At 37.5% G+C, this 22,201-nt stretch overlaps 1 protein-coding gene across 1 annotated transcript in view; it reads left to right on the plus strand.

Annotated features, from left to right (window-relative positions):
• The window catches only part of LOC118193580 (polyamine-transporting ATPase 13A3-like), a 236,671-nt gene that overhangs the window by 133,532 nt on the left and 80,938 nt on the right, over positions 1–22,201 (plus strand). The window contains exons 10-11 of the mRNA XM_085825885.1: positions 6,385–6,495; positions 14,128–14,174. Coding sequence (XP_085682011.1) covers positions 6,385–6,495; positions 14,128–14,174 — 158 coding nt within the window. The remainder of the gene's footprint in view (positions 1–6,384; positions 6,496–14,127; positions 14,175–22,201) is intronic.

The raw sequence follows: 22,201 nt of genomic DNA on the forward strand, positions 1-22,201 counted from the left end.
GTTTATAAAAGAAAGTTACACATTATACACTGAAGAGCCAAAACATCATGACCACCTACTCAACAATGTTTTGCGCGACCTTTGGCCTGCAAAACAGCTGCAACTCGTCTTGGCATAGATGGCACAAGTTCTTGGTAGATGACTGGAGATAGGTTGTACCAATGTCTAAGCAGTGGTCCCGCAAAGTCGAGATATTTCGATATGATGATGTCTGAGATCTGAGCTGCCGCTGCTCCATGACATCCCAAATCTGCTCTATCGGGTTAAGATTCGGAGAGTTAGGTGGCCAGGACATTCATTGGAATTCATCCTTACGCTGCTCGAACCACCCCAACATAAATCGTACCTTGTGACATTGTCCTGCTGGAAGATTCCAGTTCCAGTTAGGTAGACAGATCCATATAAGAGTGCAACTGATCTCCAATTATGCTCAGATAGTCCGCAGCTTTCGTGGTCTGTTCTTCAACTACTAAGAGTCCAAGAGCCACCCATGAAAACGTCCCCTAAAGCTACTACCACCACCACCAGCCTGTGTACGACCTGCTGTCCAGAGGGAAGTAACTCCCCCGGGGGTCGACGTAGAGAACTCTGCGAAGCTACTGGCTAGGATCTGTACCTAGGCAGTCTCGGCCACGGGGGTATAAAATTTGTGAACTTGGTGGTTCTGAAGGCTCTGGGAAAGATTACTTGTTGGCCGGCCTCGGAGTCTGGCACGTCCTAGCGCGGCTTGGTACTAGTAGCCCGGGAGTTTTCCCCCGGGTTCGCTGGGTACTGTCCCGCTGCGACGGGCTCGCCCAAGCGACTGGTAGGAGCATTAGACGACCGGTGCTGCCTGGTGTCTTATCCAGGTGGTGCGCCGCTCCCTTGGAGGGTAATAGTGGAGGTTGAACCTCCACGACGTGCCCAAAGGGAGAGTGGACCTGTAATGTGATTTGGTGCACGAGGCAGGGAAGCCTAAATTGTTGTTGTTGTTGTTGTTGTAAGACGGAGTACCCTGACACGACCATCGACATGATGAAAACATATTAATGATATACTTGCATCACTGAGTGAATCGCGATTTCTCATGGTTGGAGGAATCACGATTTTTCATACGGAGAAATCGTGATTCATCCAACCAGGATGAATCACGAACCAGGTCTTATCCATGGTCTCTCGATGTTCCCGTGCCCACTGTAGGTGCAAGTGACAATGAGGCCTGGTCAGCAGAGGCATACTAGTGTTACGTCTGCTGTGTAGTTCTATAGCCAACAGTATCCACTAAACTGTTTGTTCCGAAACACACTTTGACCTGCACTGTATTAAACTACTAGCTTAGCCGGCCGATTATGTTGTAACAAGCGGGAAAGTCTCTGACGTCCTCTTTCTTTGATGGCGCGTGGACGTCCAACACCTTAGCGTTTACTGCTGGTTTCACCGTGATTTATTCACTTTGCACAAAACCTAATAAATGCAAATCGTGAAAAACTTACCAGTCGTTCAGTTTCGGAGATATTCCTTCCGAGTCTTCGGGACTTTACAATCAACCCTCTATGAAATTTTCTTAGGTCAGCAGCCTTTTTCATCAATCGCAAAAGTTAAGTGCAAGAATGAATGCTTTATCATATACCGGTAGTAAAGTATCACTGATTTATCGTGCAAAGCGCGACGTTATCAGCTCCGTTGAAATAGAGCCCAAATGGCATGTGGAATTAAAGACTCATGACTGGTTGCAGTCAGCGAGAACGGAACCATTGAAGCGGAAGAAGGTGGTAATCGTTTGTTACCGTGTAATATCTATAGCATTACAATAACATTTGACTGTGAATGTGAGTTCCTGCTTGATGGCGAAGTTCTTGGTTGGCCAAGTGATACTGAAGCTCCAATGGAGGGGCGGGTCGCACTGAGAAGAACTTTTACGAATCGGATCGAATCGAACCAGAATATTCCGTGAATCTTGCGCGTAGCGCGACGTGTCCGGATCTGTGATAAATATTGCCATAAAGGCGCATAACATAGTTTCAAACATAATAGGCAGAATCAAAAGGGAGTACAGTGCGTGAAAACGAAAGAGGGCAAGATGATCATAAATGATCCGGCATTGCACAGAGAAGAGCTTGAGTGTATGAAGCAAGCAAGTCAATAAGTTACACTTTACCTTCTACAAGCAGCAGTTAAATACCACTCCCGCTTTTCAACGTGCCCTTCACCAGTTCATTGAACAATTGGGGGATAGTCATAATGTTTTGGCTTGTCAAAGTATGTGAATGGCTAACAATCCGTAAATGACAGTTACTAAGAGTTCGTTTCAGGATCTCAGACGTTCAAAATTTCTTTGGTGCGGCATCGAGAGTTTTTTTCTTCTTTCAAGAATATATGATATCGTAAAGCGACATATGCCAGTTTTCTTATCCATTTCTTTTGTAAGTTCACTGATAAATAAGACATACTTTTCTGAATAATCCACAGTTTATTCATCTCAGTACTGCACATATTTAATTTCTCTTCTTTAAAGAGTGGTTGTAGAATACCTGTCTCATGATAACGTCTGTTGAATATGGTCATTCTAAATATTCTTTGTGATTACAACTTATCTCTATAGAAAATAGTCAAGAATACTAAAACTGCGCAAAACATTTTCAAAGTATTTGTAGAAGAGAATATGAAATGTTTGCGTCCTCAGGGTAGTAGGTAATTGCCCAGGATTTATTGAAATCAGAAATATATTTCTAAGCTGCTACTAATGCAACCATAATTCCACCGACCAGAAGACGAGTATTTTTTGTACATCTCTAGACTATGTGCCTGGGGAGAAATTTGTACCCCAGATCATTATCTTACCTTCTGCCCATTTAACAGTGAGCACTATGTTAAAATCTCCAGTAGAAATACACAAGTGTATGATGAAACAACGTCATCTGGTGGCAAGGATCGCTCAGATTATCAACAAGCTTACAATATTTGTAGCTGACCTATGCCTCGTTATATAATATTTTTCATTTTCCCCCTTTCTTTTTTTGGAGGGGAGGAGTTAATAGGAACAGTGCCTAGAGTAAGAATTTAATATTCACTCAGTTTATTTCTAGAAGTTTAATTGTCTGTACTACTTCTGTATTTCGATGTCCTGCAATATACGTTTGTAAATTTCTGTAAAGTTTGCAAAGAGTTCTCTTTGTAAAACGTGTAATGTGTACTATACTAAGTGTATGTTCTCCTGTAAAGTTATATGAGCATCTGAAATTATGTAAACCATGTAATTACGTCCAGAGGCACGACGGCAACAATATCTTAAAGTGTTTTTGCTACATCTCCTAGTGTTAGATATGTGGAGACAGGAGACAACATCACCTAACCTCTTGGTGCAATAGTGATGTCTCCGTCTCCCGTCAACTGCCTACTGTAGAAGCATTTACAGACAGTGTTACAACATCGACTGGTTCTTGGGTATACGCAAATTTTATATTCTTAACAATGACTGTCTCTGCGAATGGTGCAGTTAATGTCCGCTGGAATACTTCCAAGTAGCTACTTGTGTTTCGTACCATTCTAAAGTATTTATCTGCGACTGAAAACTTGAATTTACAGACAAATTTAGCTTTCGGCATTGGTTCCTGTGATATTTCAGGCCTGTTATAATTCCGATGGCTTCCACTTTTCTCTGTAAAATCCGAATATGTTACTAGTTTCTTTCTTCGATAAAAATCACTTAGTTGCTTTGCGTGGATTTATTATACGTAAAGCAACAAATCTCTATTTATGTAGTTTATAAAATACTGCCATATGCAAATCTTAACCTTTAATATAGAACAGTCAGAATAATAAAAGTTCAAAGGAGACTTCTGTTTTTATTTTTTAAGGGGGGAGAGGATCTGTTAAAATAGTTTTATTCCAAAAAAAAAAAAAAAAAAAAAAAAAAGAGAGAGAGAGAGAAATGGTGTTTGATATAGAAAATCAGGCTAAATCTAAAAGCATTTGATTGAATAAAATAAAAAAAAGACTGAGCTAACCCGAGAATTTTGATAAATATTTGTATAAACTAGAATGTTTACAAATTTTAGAGAGCTGTGTCAAAAAGACATAAAACATCTATTTAGTGTAGGAGCTAGATGACTTTGTAGAGTCATTAGGTGTTTCAGAAGCTGAAAAGATGAAAAATATGCAACCGTCTTCGCCGGGAATCGAACCACGGACCTCTGGAATACCGGCCCAACGTGCTACCGTTACACCACGAAGGCACGCTAGAGAATTGGGATAAATACCTTATATACTCCCGTTTTTAAAGGGCGACTAGGGTTTTAGGGGACCTAGTCGCCAAATCCTGGGTGCGGAGAATCATCATCCACAACCCTTTTAGTTCGGGCGCCACTTGTAGAGTCATTAGGTTAACTGGAAGCAGAAAAGATGAAAAATATGCAACCGTCTTCGCCGGGAATCGAACCACGGACCTCTGGAATACCGGCCCAGCGGGCTACCGTTACACCAAGAAGGCACGCTAGGGAAGTGGGAGAAATACTTTATAACTTTACTGAATGAAATGTCAACGACCTGGAATTCGCAAGTTTAGTAGAACGATTCATTGCGAGAACTTGAGAAGTGGGGGACTTTTGCAGTGATGCTGTTACATTCGTCGCATAGAATAAAATACACTGCTGGTCATTAAAATTGAAACAGCATTAAGAAAAGCAAGTACAGAAAAAATATATTTATTGTACTTAAACAGTATGGCAGGAAGACGGAATGATTAAATTCGTAAGCAATTTTAGGGTATACCGGCGTGCGAAATTAATAGAATCAGCTGCCATACCTGGCAGCTAAAGCAGCCCTTACTCTACCTTAGGCATGGAGTCGAAATGAGATTGGATGACAGAAAAGGGCAACTCATTTCATGCTGCTTCAATTCTATGCTCCACTTTATCAACCGCATTAGCTGAAGAAAGGTGGTGGACCAGTCTCTCAGCGACCCCCCATGGCCAGATGTTTTCAATTTGTGACTGATCTGTAGGTCAGGGCAACAATTGAGTACCCTGCGTATCGAGGAAGGTTAGAACACAGCGTAGAACATGTGGTCTTGCATCATCTTGTTGGAAGATGGCGTTTGGCAGACCTCGAATATAGGGCACAACCACTGGACGTAAGATGTCAGAAATGTACCAATCTGCGTTCAAATTATGGTCGATCCGAACTAGAGATGTGCGTGTCGTGTACCCAATGGCTGTCCAAACCTTCAGACCAGGTGCAGGGCCTCTAGGCCACGATCGAATGCAAGGAGGCGACGTCGGTCTCTTCCAGCCTCCAGACACGTGTACGGCCATCAGAACACTGCACGCAGAACCGGGACTCGTCTGAAAAGACGACATTGTGACACACCTGTATCCAACTTTGTCTTGCGGCGAGCCAGAGTCGCCGTTTCTCTCTATGCTGCATTGTCAAGAGAAGCCGAATGCCGTGCTGACAGTCCATGCTGCTGCAAACGTCGACGCACCGTACGAACTGATACTGGGCGTACTGCAAACGTGCCCATTTCCTGAGTAATTGTCCGTGATATGGTTGTACAGTTTTGCAGGGCTAACCTCACAATATGTCTGTCCTCTCGGGCGTTAGTCATAAAAGGGGGTTGAGATCGTGCATGCCGTTCCGTATGGCCTTTAGCAATCCATTGATTCCATTTTCGCATGACAGTAGTTGGGTATATCACGACCTGTACGACGGACGATATCACGGAACGATAATCTACACTCTCGAAAGGCAACGATCCTGTCTCTATCGAATTCCGACACTTGCTGGTACGCATTTCCTCTTCTAATTCGAGGCATAACACAAACTTTAACCTAACAAAGCACTTTCCGAATGAGAAATCCACTACACAACTTTTATTTTAAGCAGTGCTTCAGATGTCGTTTCTCCCCCCTGCGTCGTCTAAATGAGCTGAAATTCTAATCATTTGCATATCCCAGCCTCTTCTTCCTTTCATGTGATTTTGACGTTCGTCTGATCATTCCTTCCTGGTGTTGTAGTTTTAATCGTCAGCAGTGTATTATGGTTCAGCATAAGACAAATAATATAAAAATTCTATTTATGTTGTAATTTGAAATAAATGAGGTACAAATTTTTCTTGATAGAATGAGAAATGATTTCTAAATGAGATTGGCCGCAATTTATTCTTCGACAAATTTATTTCAATAAATATCTACTTTAGTTATAAGCAAAAATGCATTAAATAATACAAGAAATAATGGAGAGAACTTAATATATACTGAAAACAGATTCATTACGTAGTCTACATTTACATTAACGTATTATTTGAATTATCTTTATTTTATTATTCTTAAGGAGCAAAGGAAGACTAATTTAGAACGTTATATGAACTCAATAAATAGATCTAATCTGATTATTTCATTCTTTCAGGATTTTCAACTGTGAAAGGAGAACTCGTCAGATCGATTCTTTTTCCGAAACCTGTTAAAATCCAGCTCGATTCTGATTTATTAAAATGTATGGGTATTTTCTTTATTTTAGGTAAGGACTTTTTTAATTAGGTTCTTATTTCATGATAAGTTTCCAAAATATATTTGTTAAGAATTTTCGTATTTCTGAGCATTGTGACAATGAAAGGAAATGATTAGCTCTCTTTAAGCTTAGCAATTCCTTTTATATTACATGCTGGGTAAAATAAATATGAAATGACATAAAAAAGGCTCAATGAAAAAGATAAATATAGTTATTAAATATTATTTAAATGAAAAATAATGAATTTTTAACTCATTACATTGCGTTTCATTGCCTAAACAAAAGTGGGCGGCTCGTCTGTTGTTAGTATCCGCATCTTACGTGAAAAATTTGTCCAAATTTAACCTATTCAAACAGTTAATTTAATCAATAAGGATAGAAACAGAAATGAAATATTAAATATCATTAAGTGTATTAATAATACAATTTTGCTTTAATGATATATATATTATCACAGAAAAGAAGTTTTCATAGATATTGAATCTTGTATATATTTAAATGATCGAAACTGTATTTGACCATTTAGCATAAAAGTAAAAAATGAATTAAAAGTTTTTTGGTAAGTTTTATTCAATAAATTAATGAACTAAATTATAGAAATTATTTATCTATTAATTTAAAGGAAACAAGAGGTTTAGTAATTATCTTTACAAAATCCCTTTACAACTTTGTATAACGAATAGTAAAAGCATGGGGTGATTTTGATAAATTTATAAACTAATGGCCTATACTTTTGACAATGCTGTTCCATTATTATATTTAGTTATCTGGGAGCCCACTCTTTTATTATTCGTGTTACAATATTGTAGATGATTTTTAAAGGTAATTATTTAATCTGTAATTCCTTTTTAATTACATTATAAATTATCTCTATACGTCTAGTTTATTAAATTTCTAAGTAAAAGCTTATTTCGTAGTAACCTTTTTTTTTATTTTCATCTTTTTAGTGTCAATGATACGTTATGAATCAAACTGTTCAATTGCAAAATCATTTTTCAGTTGTTTAAAATTTTAATCGTTCACTGCAAACAAGTCTATTGCATCAAATATTCAAAATATCTAGCGATTAACTATCAGGCAGTAATACTCAGTAGAAAGCAAATACGTTAAATAGAACTCAATACAACTAGTAGCTGTACTTTAAACTAAAAACGATAAAATACAATTCAGTTCAAAGAAAGAGAAACTTAATTCAGATATCTCCGTTCTCATAGAACTAAAACAAATCGTAATAACAGTAACTAAACAACTGAGATGAGATGTCTCTCTCCGGCTTTTTAAAGCTTTCAATTGGTCGCGAGAGAGTTCTTGTAATTTCTTTGCTTCTCAGGACTTCTGAAAACTAACAAGAGGATGGAATTATTATTACAGCTAACATAATTACAATTATTCAATTTCAATACAAATTAAAGAGATACTCATTTATTCAATGTTAAATGCCGCGCTCTCATACTTTTACTTTTTCGGCGTAGCTTTTCCTTAAAAATTTATCATGGGCAGCATTTCACGGGTAAAAAACAATTTTAATTATAATTCTGCTAAAATTAGCTATCTAAATACAAAATTCGTAACACTGCCCCTTCCCAAGTACTGCGCGTCCCGGGCAGTACAATCCCTGGACAGGAAGCCAAACTTACAACTAAGGCATCAGTGCAATAATAAAAGTTACATTACAATAACAAACGACATAAAAAATAATTACAATAAGTAATTTAAAGCAAATTAAGTACTAAATAAATAAATGAGTGCACAAATTTATAAATTTATAAACAAAAAGGACCATGGTCTTATACTATTTACAATACTATTTATAACTATATACACTACGTGCCTTATTAAAGAGCTAATCTGTCGTAATGAACGACTTTAGGTTTAGAGTTCGATTACTTACGTATGGTAGTACAATTTTTGAGACAGATTTGATATTTATAACAATAGAATAGAATAAACATTAATTTTTTTTTGTTTGCTATGGGTTACTAGACTGGCAACGTTTAGTTGAACTAAGCACGTCTCCACATTACGGATCCGAACCAGGACGTCATTCAACCTGTTTAGGACTGTGTACGGACTATCTGAAGGTGATGATAGCTTAGAATAGAGTCCCTTTCGTCGAATCGATTCCACAACCACACCTTGTCTCCTTCGTTGAATCGAAGTCCAGTAGCTCTCGTGTCGTATCGGGTCTTCATCTTCCATGTCGCCAAGTTGACTCACTCTCGTGCAAATTTGTGTATCACTTCAAACCGGGCCGGGAGATCTTGGATGTTATTCCTCAGGCGATGAAGGTGCATCCGGAGGGCGACCAAACAAGAGGCAGACGAAGGTCACGACCGAAGAGCATCTGAGATGGGGAATAGCCGGTAGTCTCATGAACAGTACTGCGGTAAGCCAGTAAAACAGTGGTAACTTCTTATCCCAGTCCTGTTAGTTTCTGGAAACCATCAATGAGAGGTTATTAAGGATAGTTGGATTAAACCACTTTACCATGCCGTCTGACTAGGAATGTAAAGGCATCGTTTGAGTTTCTTCGATGCCGAGTAGCTTGCAGAGTTCTTTACAGCCGAGGTAAAATTCCTTCCCTGAGAGGAATATAACTAAAGAGGCATTCCGAACCTGGAAATCCAGTGCTGTATTATTACCTCTGCTATTGTGAGAGCAGCTTGATCAGGAATAGGACACTTGGTGGTGTAATCAATGACAACGAGAATGTATTTGTTGCCAGCAGCAGTTCGTGGCGGAGGTCCCAAGATGTCAAAGGTGATACGTTCGAAAGGCGCTCCTATGTTGTAACGTTGCAACTTGCCCGGCTGCATTACTTCGTGCATTACTTACTTTCCAACCCGCACAGACATCGTAAGTTCGGCACCAATTTTGCACGTTATCCTTTGCATTACTCCAATAGAAGCGCTCACGAACCCTCTGCAAAGTCTTTATTGTTCCAACGTGGTCTCCTGTAGGGCTGCTACGTAATTCTTTAAGGACATCCAGGATCTTGGAATTATCAGCTGCCATCGGAAAGCCTTTCCATCATTCAAATTTTCGGTATAAGTCGCTGTTTCGAATGTGGAGTGAGTAACAGAGAGCATAGTATTGTTTTGTCGTCGGACTAGATCGAAATGTCTTGCCAGGTAGGTTTTCTGTTTGAGGACTCAATTACGTCAATTATGGATCTAATGTCGCAGTCTTCCAGCTGGTCTTTTCTGACTTCATCATCACTCCTCGGATTCCGATCAGCCGATGATGATGTTGTAATTTGTCATGTAACCGGACTCAACAGGTCATGTTTCTCTATTACCCTAGTGTCTCTACGGCTGCCCCGTATGGATGCAGGGCACAGTAAGACAAAGACAAAAACTACAACAAATCCAGAGGATCGCCCTGTTAAAGATTACAAAAGCTTTTACTACCACCTCCACTGCCGCCCTCCAGATCCTAGCCGGCACACTCTCATTAGATCTCAAAGCGGAATTCGAGCGAATCACATACAGACTTCTACACTTCAAAGAATCAGCGACATTAGAGGGTTCCATTCTCCTCGAAGAAGCACTTTTAGAACCATGCTTCAGTACAACCTCCCTACATCCAGCCTCCCTCAGAGACTTCCGATGGAACGAACATCCCCCGTCCGATCAAGGTTTAGAGATATTTACCGACGGGTCTAAAGACGACACAAGAGTAGGCGCTGCTTTCGCAGTTTTCCACAATAGTCAAGAAATTTTTCAAGATCATTTCAGAGTCAGCGATCATGCCACAGTTTTTCAAGCGGAGTCCCTAGCACTTAGGAAAGCAGCCCTCTGGGCAAGCAGTTTAGATTTTAACAAGATCTCTATCTACACAAACAGTATGAGCGTCCTATGGAGTATGAATAAGACAGGCAAGATTCCAGCGCATATTCAATCCCTAAAAGAGCTTGTCTCTACTCTGAGTAATACAAAGCAAGTCACCCTTCACTGGGTAAGAGGTCATCAAGGGACAAGAGGGAACGAACGGGCAGACATTCTCGCAAAGGCCGCCACATCTCGCCAAGACTTAGATATCTCCCTTCCGATCTCCACGAGAGCAGCCAAGCATCACATCCAAGAGGCTTTCATGTCACAATGGCAAGGAAGATGGAAACAAGGGGACACCGGAAGATACACCTTCGCAATCTTCCCGATCGTCAGGCTGTCAAGAGTTTACTCGAACCACTACACGGTTCAGGCCCTTTCCAATCATGGAAGGTTCTCCCAATATTTAGAGAGGTTTCTACATTTACACGTCAAGTGCAGTTATGGATCACCCGCCAGCACAGCAGATGCCTTCCATTACATCACTTCGTGCCCACTCACCAAGTCGCTTAGATCTCCAGCCAACACCGCCCTACTCCATAGTAAAGGTCTCAGAGGTTACCTAACGGATTTCTACGGTCTCCAGGAAGTAAGACAGATTGTCAGCTTCGTCAATGACAACAAGACCACCATACAAGTCATACCAGGTTAAAACCTGACGATATGTAAAAGGCAGCATGCCTTATATAAATATGAAAATAACTCACTTTTTCATATATATATTCAAATTACTAATTAAACTTGTTTTCACTAATATAACTCTTCAATGTAAGTTTCATTAAGTTTGGAAAAACCAACATCAAATTGTATTTATAAATGTAATTTGCTTTGTAATTAATTAATAACGAATGACCTGTAGTGCCCAATGAGAGGCGAGGAAGGCTAAGAATAATTATTATTATTATTATTATTACCCTAGTGTAATATCGACAGCTTTTTTAGCAGGGTCTTCCAGACAAGGCCTCGGCGTTTCCAGGTGAGGATCCCTTCTGATGATGGATAGTTATGTCCTCAGAGGATGAATGCAGTTCGTTATTTTTAAAGTCCAAGGAAAAGAATGTATTTCCTTAGAAGGTCCGAGTATAAAAGGATGTGTAATATCTGATATATATGCCGTGTAATAGTCGGCGGCACTTCCAAACCTGATGTTTACGTTTAACTTCCCATCTATGTGGATTTTATCACCAAACGCAGTCTGGAGGCTAGCACAGAATGGCATCCAAACGAGTTCATCTTTAAACTGTTGAGCTAAATCTTTCCCAATGATGGTAACATTCGCTCCTGTATCGATCACCATATTGCAAGGAACTCCATTAATATGTCTCATAATATAGAGTCCATTATAGCCACCATTCACTGCAGATATCTGAAGCGTTTTGAAACGGGGCTACTCATTATCCTTCAAATTCCGCTCTGCGATATGGCCATTAATTTGTTTCTCGAGTCGTTTCTGAGAAATGGTCTTATTTTCCGTACTCTGGGGTGCTTTGCAATTCCTCCGTACGTGGCCTTCAACACCGCAGTTCTAGCACTTTAGAACGGGTTTCTCCTATTCCGTCTCAAGGCACTGAATTGTCTGGTCAAATCATCTGTTTTATTTTTCGTGTCGTGGAGTGTTCTGCAATGTGGCGCTTCAGTACCACATTTCCAACACTTTATGGCCAGTTTCTTCTCACTACTACTCCGTATCAAAGCACTGACTTGTCTAGATAAATCATCTAAACGTGCCATCACTTGATTCACTGAATCATGGACTTGCGCAGCTATGACTGGGTGGCGATCTCTACGCGTTGCTTGCTGGTCTGCCTCGAATTTCATAGCGTAAACTACAACGCGTTTTAAGTGCTTGATATCCGCCATTCGTAGAGCCTTCTGTATTTCAGGATCCCGGATGCCGTTGATGTAGTACTGCAGGGTCAGGATTTCCCTTGTTTCTGTCGGGCATTCCGAAAAGACGAGATGAGAGAGCTTTTCAACATCCGTGGCGAGCTCCTGGAGTGTTTTCGTGTTCTTCTGTTGACGGCATTTTAATTGAAGCCTTCTGTAGTCTTTCAAACATTTCTCCCCGAAGCGCAGCTGCAGCGCGCCGGTCAGAGCTTCGAAATCTAGCCTTTGGTTTTCGGGAAGAGTCTGAAAGATATCCGCTGCATCTACTCTCAAAGAAGCGGCGTGATGACAGGCCTTAGCTTGGGAATCCCATCCATTCGCATCTGCCACTATAGAAAATTGTGTCCTGCCAAAATATCTTACTATCATAAGTAGATAGCTTCAACGAGGAACGAGAAGGTAGGGGTAAAAATTTAAATCAGAATTTTAATCAGAACTGCTTCCTGCTGTCGCTTATACATTTCTTTAAGGTGCCAACTTCTTTGGCAACTGCAGAAACTCTGTCATCAATTTGTTGTTCAATTTGTTGTTCAATTTGTTGTTGGACGGCAGAAACTCTTCCTTCTATTTGTTCTTTCACAGAAGCTCCTTCTTCAATGTGTCCAACTCTGTTTTCAACAGCGTATATTCTGCCTTCGGTAGCATCAAATTTCTTTTCTATTATGCAAGTAATTTCTCTTTTCAGTTCTTCTTGACCTGCTTTCATTTCTATTTTAACAAATTTCATCTCTTCTTTAACGGAATCTTGGCTAGCTCCATCTCTTGTTTAACTGATTCTTGACGAGCTTTTATCTTTTTTTGAATGGCTATCTTCTTTTACTGATTATTGACCAGCTTCCATCTGCTTGAACTGCTCTCATCTCACCTTTAATAAATTCTTGACTAGTTTTCATTTCTGCTTTAAATGCTGGAAAGGCTGCAACCAGCTGCATTGTTGCCTGTGTACGGGTTCGTAATTGATTGAATGCACAAGTCCGATAAAAGGTTAATTAATTTTTTTCTTATCAAAAGAAATATAACAGAATGCTTGAATTTTTCTCAGAGATGTTTACAAATGTTCACAATATAATTAGTAGTTATCCTTTAAACTACTAAAAACGTTAGAATACAACGCAGTGCAAAGAGAAAGCTAATCCGATCTGAACTTGCAAAAATAACAACAGCAACTAACTAAACAAATGAGTCGAGTTGTCTGTCACCGGCCTTTTTAAAGCTTTCAATCGGTCGCGGGAGAATTCAAGTAATTTCTTTGTTCTCGAGATTTTTGGAAACCAACAAGAGGATGGAATTACGGTTACAGCTAACATAATTACACTTATTCAATTTTAATCCAAATAAAAGAGATACCCATTTATTCAATGTTAAATGCACGTATATTTTTACTTTTTTTGGCATAGCTTTCTCTTAAAAATTTATCCCATGCTCCATTGCACGGGAGAATAAAACAATTTTAATTATAATTCTGCTAAAATTAGTCATTTAAATACAAAATTTGTAACACTACGTTTTAATGAAATTTTCCAATTCAGTGTCCAGAATCCTCTTAAAAGCAGAAAAGGGCTCAAAAATATTGTTTCTTTAATTCCCACTGATAAAAATACTCGAAATAATCCTTGTGTAGGTATGAAAGGCAATATATGTCCTAACCTACTTCAGAACTGTCAGCAGTACTATAGAAGATTGCACATAAGAAATACATAATCACTGAAGAAATGTACATAGAATTTCTGCCAGTGTGCTTCTGTGCTTAGTGGATGAAAATCAACTGAACATAAAATAATGATCTTGGAAGTTTCATAAGAGAAGTGATTATGAGAAGCTAATTTATATAGTTATAGAAATGAAAACTTACGTAATTCATGTAATTATGTAGCTAAATGTTACAGTTCTTAGGTTATGAGTTCTTAATTTTTGTTTCTTGCAGGAATCCCACCTTTGATCTACGCAATCATCGTTGGAATTAGACAAGAGGTTAGTTTCCAAAATCACTGTTTTGCTTAAAATAGCAGTTGAATTATTTTATTAAAATTTTACTTGTAAGTTCTTTCACATATAATAATACTTTCCTTCGCCTGAGTTATTTTTTGCGTAGCATTACGTCAGTCAACTGAAATTTAAACCTTTTGTCGCCGGTATGGTTGCTCTGCCTGAAATCTATATTAAATATTCATATGGAAAAGCTGCACTTACTCTAAGATGAATATTCTAAGGTAATATATGAATTCTGGTTCATAATTTTACCTGTTTTCAAAAATAGGCTCATATATGGTAAGGAATCTTGAAATTTTTAAAGATTAAAAAAATCACAAGTACTTAAAGACAGGCACTATATTGCATTGCATGACATTGTCATAAAAATCATAATAATCTTCAAAACGTTCAGGAAATACTTTTTCTTTATCAGCCTTGCATTTAGAAATAATCTTATTTAGTAGTGTTAAATGAGTATCGTTTATTATCCCTGGATGGTACAGTGATTAACAGAGGCTGACTGCTAGATCGAAACCAAGGATACAGTTTCGATTTTCACTTGGCTTGACTGTATGTGTATAATATGTCCTGTCACCTGGTGGCTGGGATTTCGGCCTTTCCGTATGAGGCACCCTGAGTAATATTATCGGTAATGAGATTACTAAATGACTTATGGTTTCGGCTAGGATTAGACGAATGCTTAAACCGTAAGTGGTCGTCAAAAAAATTTCGACCTTGAACGTGTACAGATATGACATGAAATCCTTATATTTCACCTTACATCAGATTAAAAAATTCTGCTCTTTTCAACTTAGGAACTGAAGCGAGTATTTTTCAAAAGTCCATTTATCTCCCGTTTATAACAAAAGTTAATTTTAAGATTTTCTAGACTAAAAGTGCGGTTTTCGGCTTTTCTCGCCAAGGCACATTGAAGTGAATGCTTTTAGATATATCATCGTAAATTTATATTTTGAAATAGTGAATAAGGCCGTAGAATTTTTTATTTTTTAATTTAATTTCAAATATTAATCCTTTTCCATCCCTTATCGTTTACTGTCACAGTTGCGCCTCATTCAGTGCAATCTCTAATTCAACGAATTTTAATACTTAAACCTAATGTATCTGTAATATGGCAGTGTGATACCTCCCTTTATCTAATTGATTGTTCTAGGACTATGTAATTAAGTTTAAGTATTCTTAAAGACTATGTGTTTTTCAGTCACTGCAAAACACACGATAACTATTTACCTAAGCTCTGTCTTAAAGTTACTGTACTATAAAGTTTGCTCATGTCTGACTCACTGATTTTTACTCTGCTCGAAAGCAACTACTCCTTTTGTGCCTACGTTTGATTTCAGCGTTGGGAAGAGCCTAATCTTATTTGTCGACTGACTTTTCTCTATCATACATTTGAGTGATATTACTCCAAAGAAAGGACAACCTTTCTTCTTGGACATTAGACTCTCGAAAAAGAAGGAAAAGACTTTCGCAACAACATGATTTCGCAAGGATTACGTTAACGACTATGTGTGTATTACCAGGATTCAAACAAAAGAGGTCGCTAGTATTTAAGATTCCTCCGTGGGGAAGTTCCTAAGATAAACTGGCTTTATTTAACTTACGGATACGAAATACCACCAAAACAGCACGCAGACAACCATTTAGTCTCCTAGAATGGGGTGAAAGACTAGTATTAGATTTTTCTTAGCACTAGATTAATTTACTATGATTCACGAACTTTGATACTGAAAAGCAATCTAATCACATATATAGCATGTTCAAAATAGTACCAAAGACTGTTTTATTTCATACTTAATGTTTAAATTTTTAAGCTATCCATTCATCGCAACCTGCTGCATACTATGTCTAACCCAGTGGCTTGTCATTTCAAGCAATAGTTTGGGTTTGGTATTGTAAACAGTAGCTTGATATTGTAAGGAATAGCTACTCGGAGCAATCTAGCAAAACATTGACCATTGTCTGGCTAAGCAGTATAATAGCAAATTCTTCATTGCGTTTAATTGTCCACTGCTGCCATATTAACCTAACTTAAAATACTAAATTCTTCACGGATTAAAAATATTAGTCATGGTCTGAGTCTCGTACCGAGTGTGTGGACAGGAAGTAAAGAAATGAGAAATTTCCCAAAATTAAAATATAAGAAGTTAAACAGCGCATCTAGGGGCACAATACTTAGGATTTGGCTCAGGTGTTAAAATTATTTGGCACGTCTTTTGTCGTGGTAATTAGGGTTTATTTTGAAATTCCACGGGATAATCCTTAGTTCAGTGGTATTTGCACTTATCTGTGAATAGAATTTTAATATGAAAATTGCTTGAGAAAAATATTATGTAGCCATTGACACTGCAGCCTATAAATAATACGTATATATTCTTTAAATTGTCACGCTCTTCATGCGAAACAATCGTAACTAAATTCCTAAATTGTTAGCTGCAAATGATTGTTAAATAACATAACAGCCTATTAAATAAGTGCGAGCAATAACCAATTAAACAATCACTCGTGTATTATATTAATATCAAACGACGTCATTATAGTAACAAACTTAAGCTTCAAATAAAACCAGATTTATGAAGATTTTATTTGATCGAAATTCTATGGGCACAAAGTTACATATAAGAGAGAGTTAATTCTCCTTGCATTGATATAGCATAAGCTGAATATATACTAGTGTCCAAAATTAAAGTTACAAACACAAAACATGAGTTATTTCAAAACCTAACTGGTTTATTGTAATGGAATTTTGTACCCAGATACCCAGAATTGTGTAACAGCTAACACAGCAATATTATAAAAAAACAGAGAGTAGATGTCTTTCAATATGCAAATGAAACAAAACAACTCAAACATGGCACCTCATATTTTCGGAATGATCCGGCTAAAGTATGTGGCCAACACACACAAGCTGTATGCATGTCTCTCACAAGAGGCCTTTCGTACTGTAAGCGAAGTTGTTGATCATAGCTTGTAACAAGTACCATTGCTCTCCAAGCGAGTATTTTAATCTCTGGAGAGTCATGGTAGGGGAAGAATGCCGTGCAATTGCTCTTCGCAGAGTTTTTTCAAGCACGCTGTATAAGGTTTTTAAGTACGGCAAATAGCACAGCGAATACCGTCATTCTCCGGGCAGTTGAACTTTGAGTGGCCTAACATCATCGTACATAAAACTAACATCCTCTCGAACAACTTCCCAGAAACGTCTTACTAATGTTCAAGAATCTGCCCCCAAGACGGAAAAGTGGTTAGTGACTCTGACTTGCCGCACTGAAGGGCGAGCGTTCCAATCCCGAAGAAGGCATGGATTTAAATTATCTGTCGCTTCATAGAAAGTAACGGTGGCCGCCTATTAGCCGACTCCATAATAAAATGACCGCCGTTTCTATCTTTAAGTAGTGGCCAAAGCTTAAAATGCCTAGTCCCCGCCATAAAAAAATTTTCAAGATTCTTATTCCTATAATATTGCACCTTCATTAAAGACAGGCAGCGGTGAGCAGTCGTCCACATGGTAACTTCCCATACAAGAAAACCATTTCCTTAAGAGGCTGACTTTCCTTCTTAGAGGACAAAAGTGGGGGCTGTGTTCAGATAAAGAGAACCACAAGGGCCTTTTCTGCTGGGCGTTTATTTATAGATTGCCTCGAAACTGCTGTTCCAGATACCTCTGAGATCCTAATATAGTTCTCTTGCTGTCAAATCTCCGTGCCATCATGCATTTAATGCCATGTATCGAAGCTCCGCCGCAAATGTTGTTCTAATTTCTCTAATAAATGTTGTGGTTCTCAGACAGCCCTACCAAATTTCCTGGTGATGGTTACTCGTACCACTTGAAATTAATAACATTACCTAGCTATTATAATTCAAGACACGCGTAACTATCAAAGGACTTCCACTTGAGCTACACTAGATTTAAGTCTACCGTTGGTTGCTTATGTCAGTTCATCTTCTAAAACCAGGCATCAGAACCTTTCTTTGGCTGCGGATTGAAATCGACTAAAATGTGTGTATTAAGACGTTTTGATGGTATTTTCATTTTAAAACGTTCTTTTTTTATCTATAGTAAAATAAGCTTTATTGAGAAAATAATTACAATAAGCTTTTAAACATAACAGTTATAATTATAATTATTATTAAAACAAACATAACTGAATGAATTCTAGCTTTTCTTTGATATCAATGGCTCCCCTAACGCTGAACTTGCGACGTCAATTAAATCAAGTCTTGCTTATAGTTAATCGTTTTAAGACGAATACAAGCATCTGAATTTTCGCTTGTTAAGCTGATCCTTTTCTTATTTAAAATAAATTTCATGTCCGAAAATATTTGCTAGAATTTATAAGTTCAACTGAATGTATAAAAAAAGGCAAAGCGAATTTTTTTGGAATTATGGATTAGGGCATCTTCTTGAAATTATGATGCACTTTTTTTTTCTTTTAAAAAATAAAAATGCATATACTTTACTGCAAGTTTGTAATCAAACAAAATTGTTGTTATAATTTATTTATCAGTTCAATTTTTTATGTATTTTTCAAGCGTTCGTTTTATATTAATTTTTATATATAATACTTTATTTTCAGAACTCAAGTTGCCGAGGCCTGTTCTAAACGATTCTAAGAATTCATCTCAACTGAAATCATGCATTCTTGTAATTTTTCTTGCAAGAAACCCAATTTTGTAGATGAATTTCACAAATTCAGGAACTGGTCACTTTAGCGTTATAGAGACATTAGGACTTTTTTTAAGGCAGGCAAGATGAAAAATTAGCAACACCTTCGCCGGGAATTTAACCTCTGATCTCTGGCATACGCGCCCAGCACGCAGACCACCACACCACGAAGGCATGCCAAGAAGGCGAGAGAAATACCTTATAACGTTTTGTTAAAAAACATTCTTTTAACTTTTAACATACACCAGATGACTTTACTTTTCCCTAGTTATAAATGGTTTGGTTTGGTTTATTAGATTACGCAAAGCACTCGAGCCCCAGTTAGAAATGACCGCTTTTAAAATTTTAGTAGTAGCTATTTTGAGTTATTCCAAAACATTGTGTTTGCAACTAATTTTAAGCACCAGATTTCCAAACTAGTGGTTTGCTGAGCATAAATTAGATTATAAATTAACTGAATGTTTAAATGGTTAGGTCTTCGCGTTAAACTTATTAACTTTAATTCCAGTATGGCTAAGAAGCTGTGTTAAATTAAGTGAAAAATTCAAATGAAAACGAAATAACTATTCCTAGGTTAAAAACATATATGCTCTTTTTTTTTAATAATGGAAGAAACTTGCTAGTAAGGAAAATCAGAATTTTTAGTCAGTATTAATCAGTGGTTTTAAGAAGAATTCTGGGGTGAAAAATATGGTTTAGGCTGTTTCGGCTCACGTCCCTTAGTTTTTACAGGAATTCATGTTTAAAGGCTGAGAAAAATTAAATAGTCCCATTTAAGAACACATTTATTTAATTTTTTTATAAATAAGTATGTTTAATGATGGCCCATTTTCAGGCTATCGGCTCATTGAATGGGTGTTTTCGTGGTTTTCCGCATGTGTAACGTATACGCTGGACAATTTCTGTATACTCGGCAGTTTCCCCTAAAAATTCCTCCTCGAGGGCTCCCTTCCCTTCGGCAGGTAGCTCTTGCGTACTTTGCCATAATTAAATCAAACCAAACCTATTAGAAGCAAACTCGGACTACTAACTTTTGGAAGGTAAGCAAATTTAAATGATTGTTTCTAGAAGAAATCATTGCAAGTACATAGATTTTTGAATGGGGTTCGTTTTGGCATTTTTATGAATGTATAATCATCGCTGAATTTGCATGATCAATTATCCGGTTATGCCGTATTTGCTGGTATCAGTGGGAAGAAGAACCAAATGTATTCCAACTCTTTTCTGAACCAAAGCTGATCGTACAGATCACTAAGATAATCAGTCGTTCTTGGAGAAATGCCTAATAAACGTTAGCGATTGGTATGGGACATTTCGTTTCGTAGTCTTATTAAGAGCGCACTTTATTACCAGATTTTTTTTAATGGCCGGGCGCTTTATTTTTTAGTCATTAGCCTTGCGCCTCTACAAGAGCCGAAAATGGTAGCCATTTTATTATGGAAGCATCTAATGGGCGGCCACCGTTGCCTTCTATGAGGGGACGGTCAGGTACAGTCTGTCTTCTCCCGGATTCAAACCCGGGCCCATCGCTACAGCAGTCAGTGTCACTAACCACTACACCGGGTGGACGGCATTTTATTACCAGATTGAATTAATTAAAAATATAATAGCAGTGAAACAGAACCTCAAAAATATTAATGGCTGAGTAGGAAGATTTTAGCTAGACCTAATTAACGGTCGTAAAAAAAGATATTTTTGTGCAGGATTTCGTATTTCAAAATATATTTTACGTTCTTTAAATCTATTTTATGGTAGCAGTTTCGGACATTTGCAAATGGATTGCGAATAAAGTTATAAACCTCATACTTTTCCCGGAAAGGTTTTTTTCACAATATACGACGTATTTTTACCTAAAAGCAGAAAATATTTATAATATATACTTTGATTTTTATTTTATCCTCAAAATAATTTTTGCTATGTAAAATCGGTTCATTGATCATCAGCGAAACCATTCAGTAGTTTCTAAATACCTTTTATTGAAATGGAAACGAGCTGTGACTCGAATTACAGTTATGAGATCTACTCAAATAATATTGTTGTTATATTTGCACTTGCGTAATTTCTTATTCGATTTATATAGTAATTGGAATAGTTATGAAACATAATTATTACTCATTCAATTTTTATGGTTTGTTTGCTATTTTTTCTGAAGGGGTAGCATATTCGTTACTTAAATGAATATTTTAATTGATATTTGGGCATTACAATTCTCAGTAGGTTCGTTTTTCTCATGTTTTTTATATATTTGTTTGTTTTTTCTTTAACCATTATACGTTACGTTATTTTCTTTAAAACATACTGCCTTCGTGTAACTATATTATCGTCCACCTAAGGCAAAATGAATAAAATTACTGAATAATAATAATTCGACCTGGTTTTCAACGCTTGGCAAGCGAGCTGCATGTGAGTTTTTTGGGGGGTTTGGGGGCATGTATATACGAGGCAGTTTTCTTCAGAGAGCCCTCTACGAAGGCATCCCTCCACTAGACAGAGAGCCCTCGTGTGTTTTGCTATATTCAGCTAAATAAATAAACTTACCATATTAAACATCCGCGCATCGCTAAGTTCAGGTGGCATAAAATCTTTTATTTGTGTTTGTATCTGACAGATTGCCAGTTCAGTGATATTTAAACTCTTTCATTTATTTTTCAAACTATATTCGAACTTTATCTGTCAACAATGTATTTATTAAAGTAAAATTTCTAAACACAATATGTATTTCTTAATAATGTTTTGATATATTCTGAATTTAACGAGTTTTATTAATAGCGTATGTTGTTACGTATTCTCCCACTAGCTTTTAAGCGCCACATTCTAAAAATTTTTTAAATAGTAGCGTAATTTTCCCCTTCCTCAGTGCGTTTAGAGTCCTGTTGATTAAAAAAAAAATCCTAGTATTTCTTCAGTGGTGCCCGAACTAAAAATGTTGGACAATAATTCATCACCCCAGAATTTGTCGATTGGATCACCTAATTCACAGTCGGCCATTAAAAGGGGAAGAATGTAAGGTATTTTCTCTTTCCTCCTTCCAACATGCCTTATTGTTTAAGAGTAGCACACTCGGTGCGTATTCTAGAGGTACAGGTTCGAGTTCGAGTCCTGGTGAGGGCGTTGCACCTATTTCACATCTTCTGTTTCAAAATAACCTAGTGACTCTACAAGAGCAATTAATAAAAGATTTTTCTAATGCCATAAAAAAGTGTGTCCCAAGTATGAAATTTAGTTTTAAATTAATATCCACTCTGCTTAATTTAGGTAAATATTTAATGAGTGTAGATTTCCAAGAAATACTCTTTCGAGTGCATTCTTTCTTTAAATGTGGAAGTGCGTGTAACCACTTCAT

This window comes from Stegodyphus dumicola, chromosome 1 (assembly GCF_044657685.1).
Source record: "Stegodyphus dumicola isolate Sdum_Otavi_A_Nest chromosome 1, ASM4465768v1".
Classification (NCBI taxonomy): domain Eukaryota; kingdom Metazoa; phylum Arthropoda; class Arachnida; order Araneae; family Eresidae; genus Stegodyphus; species Stegodyphus dumicola.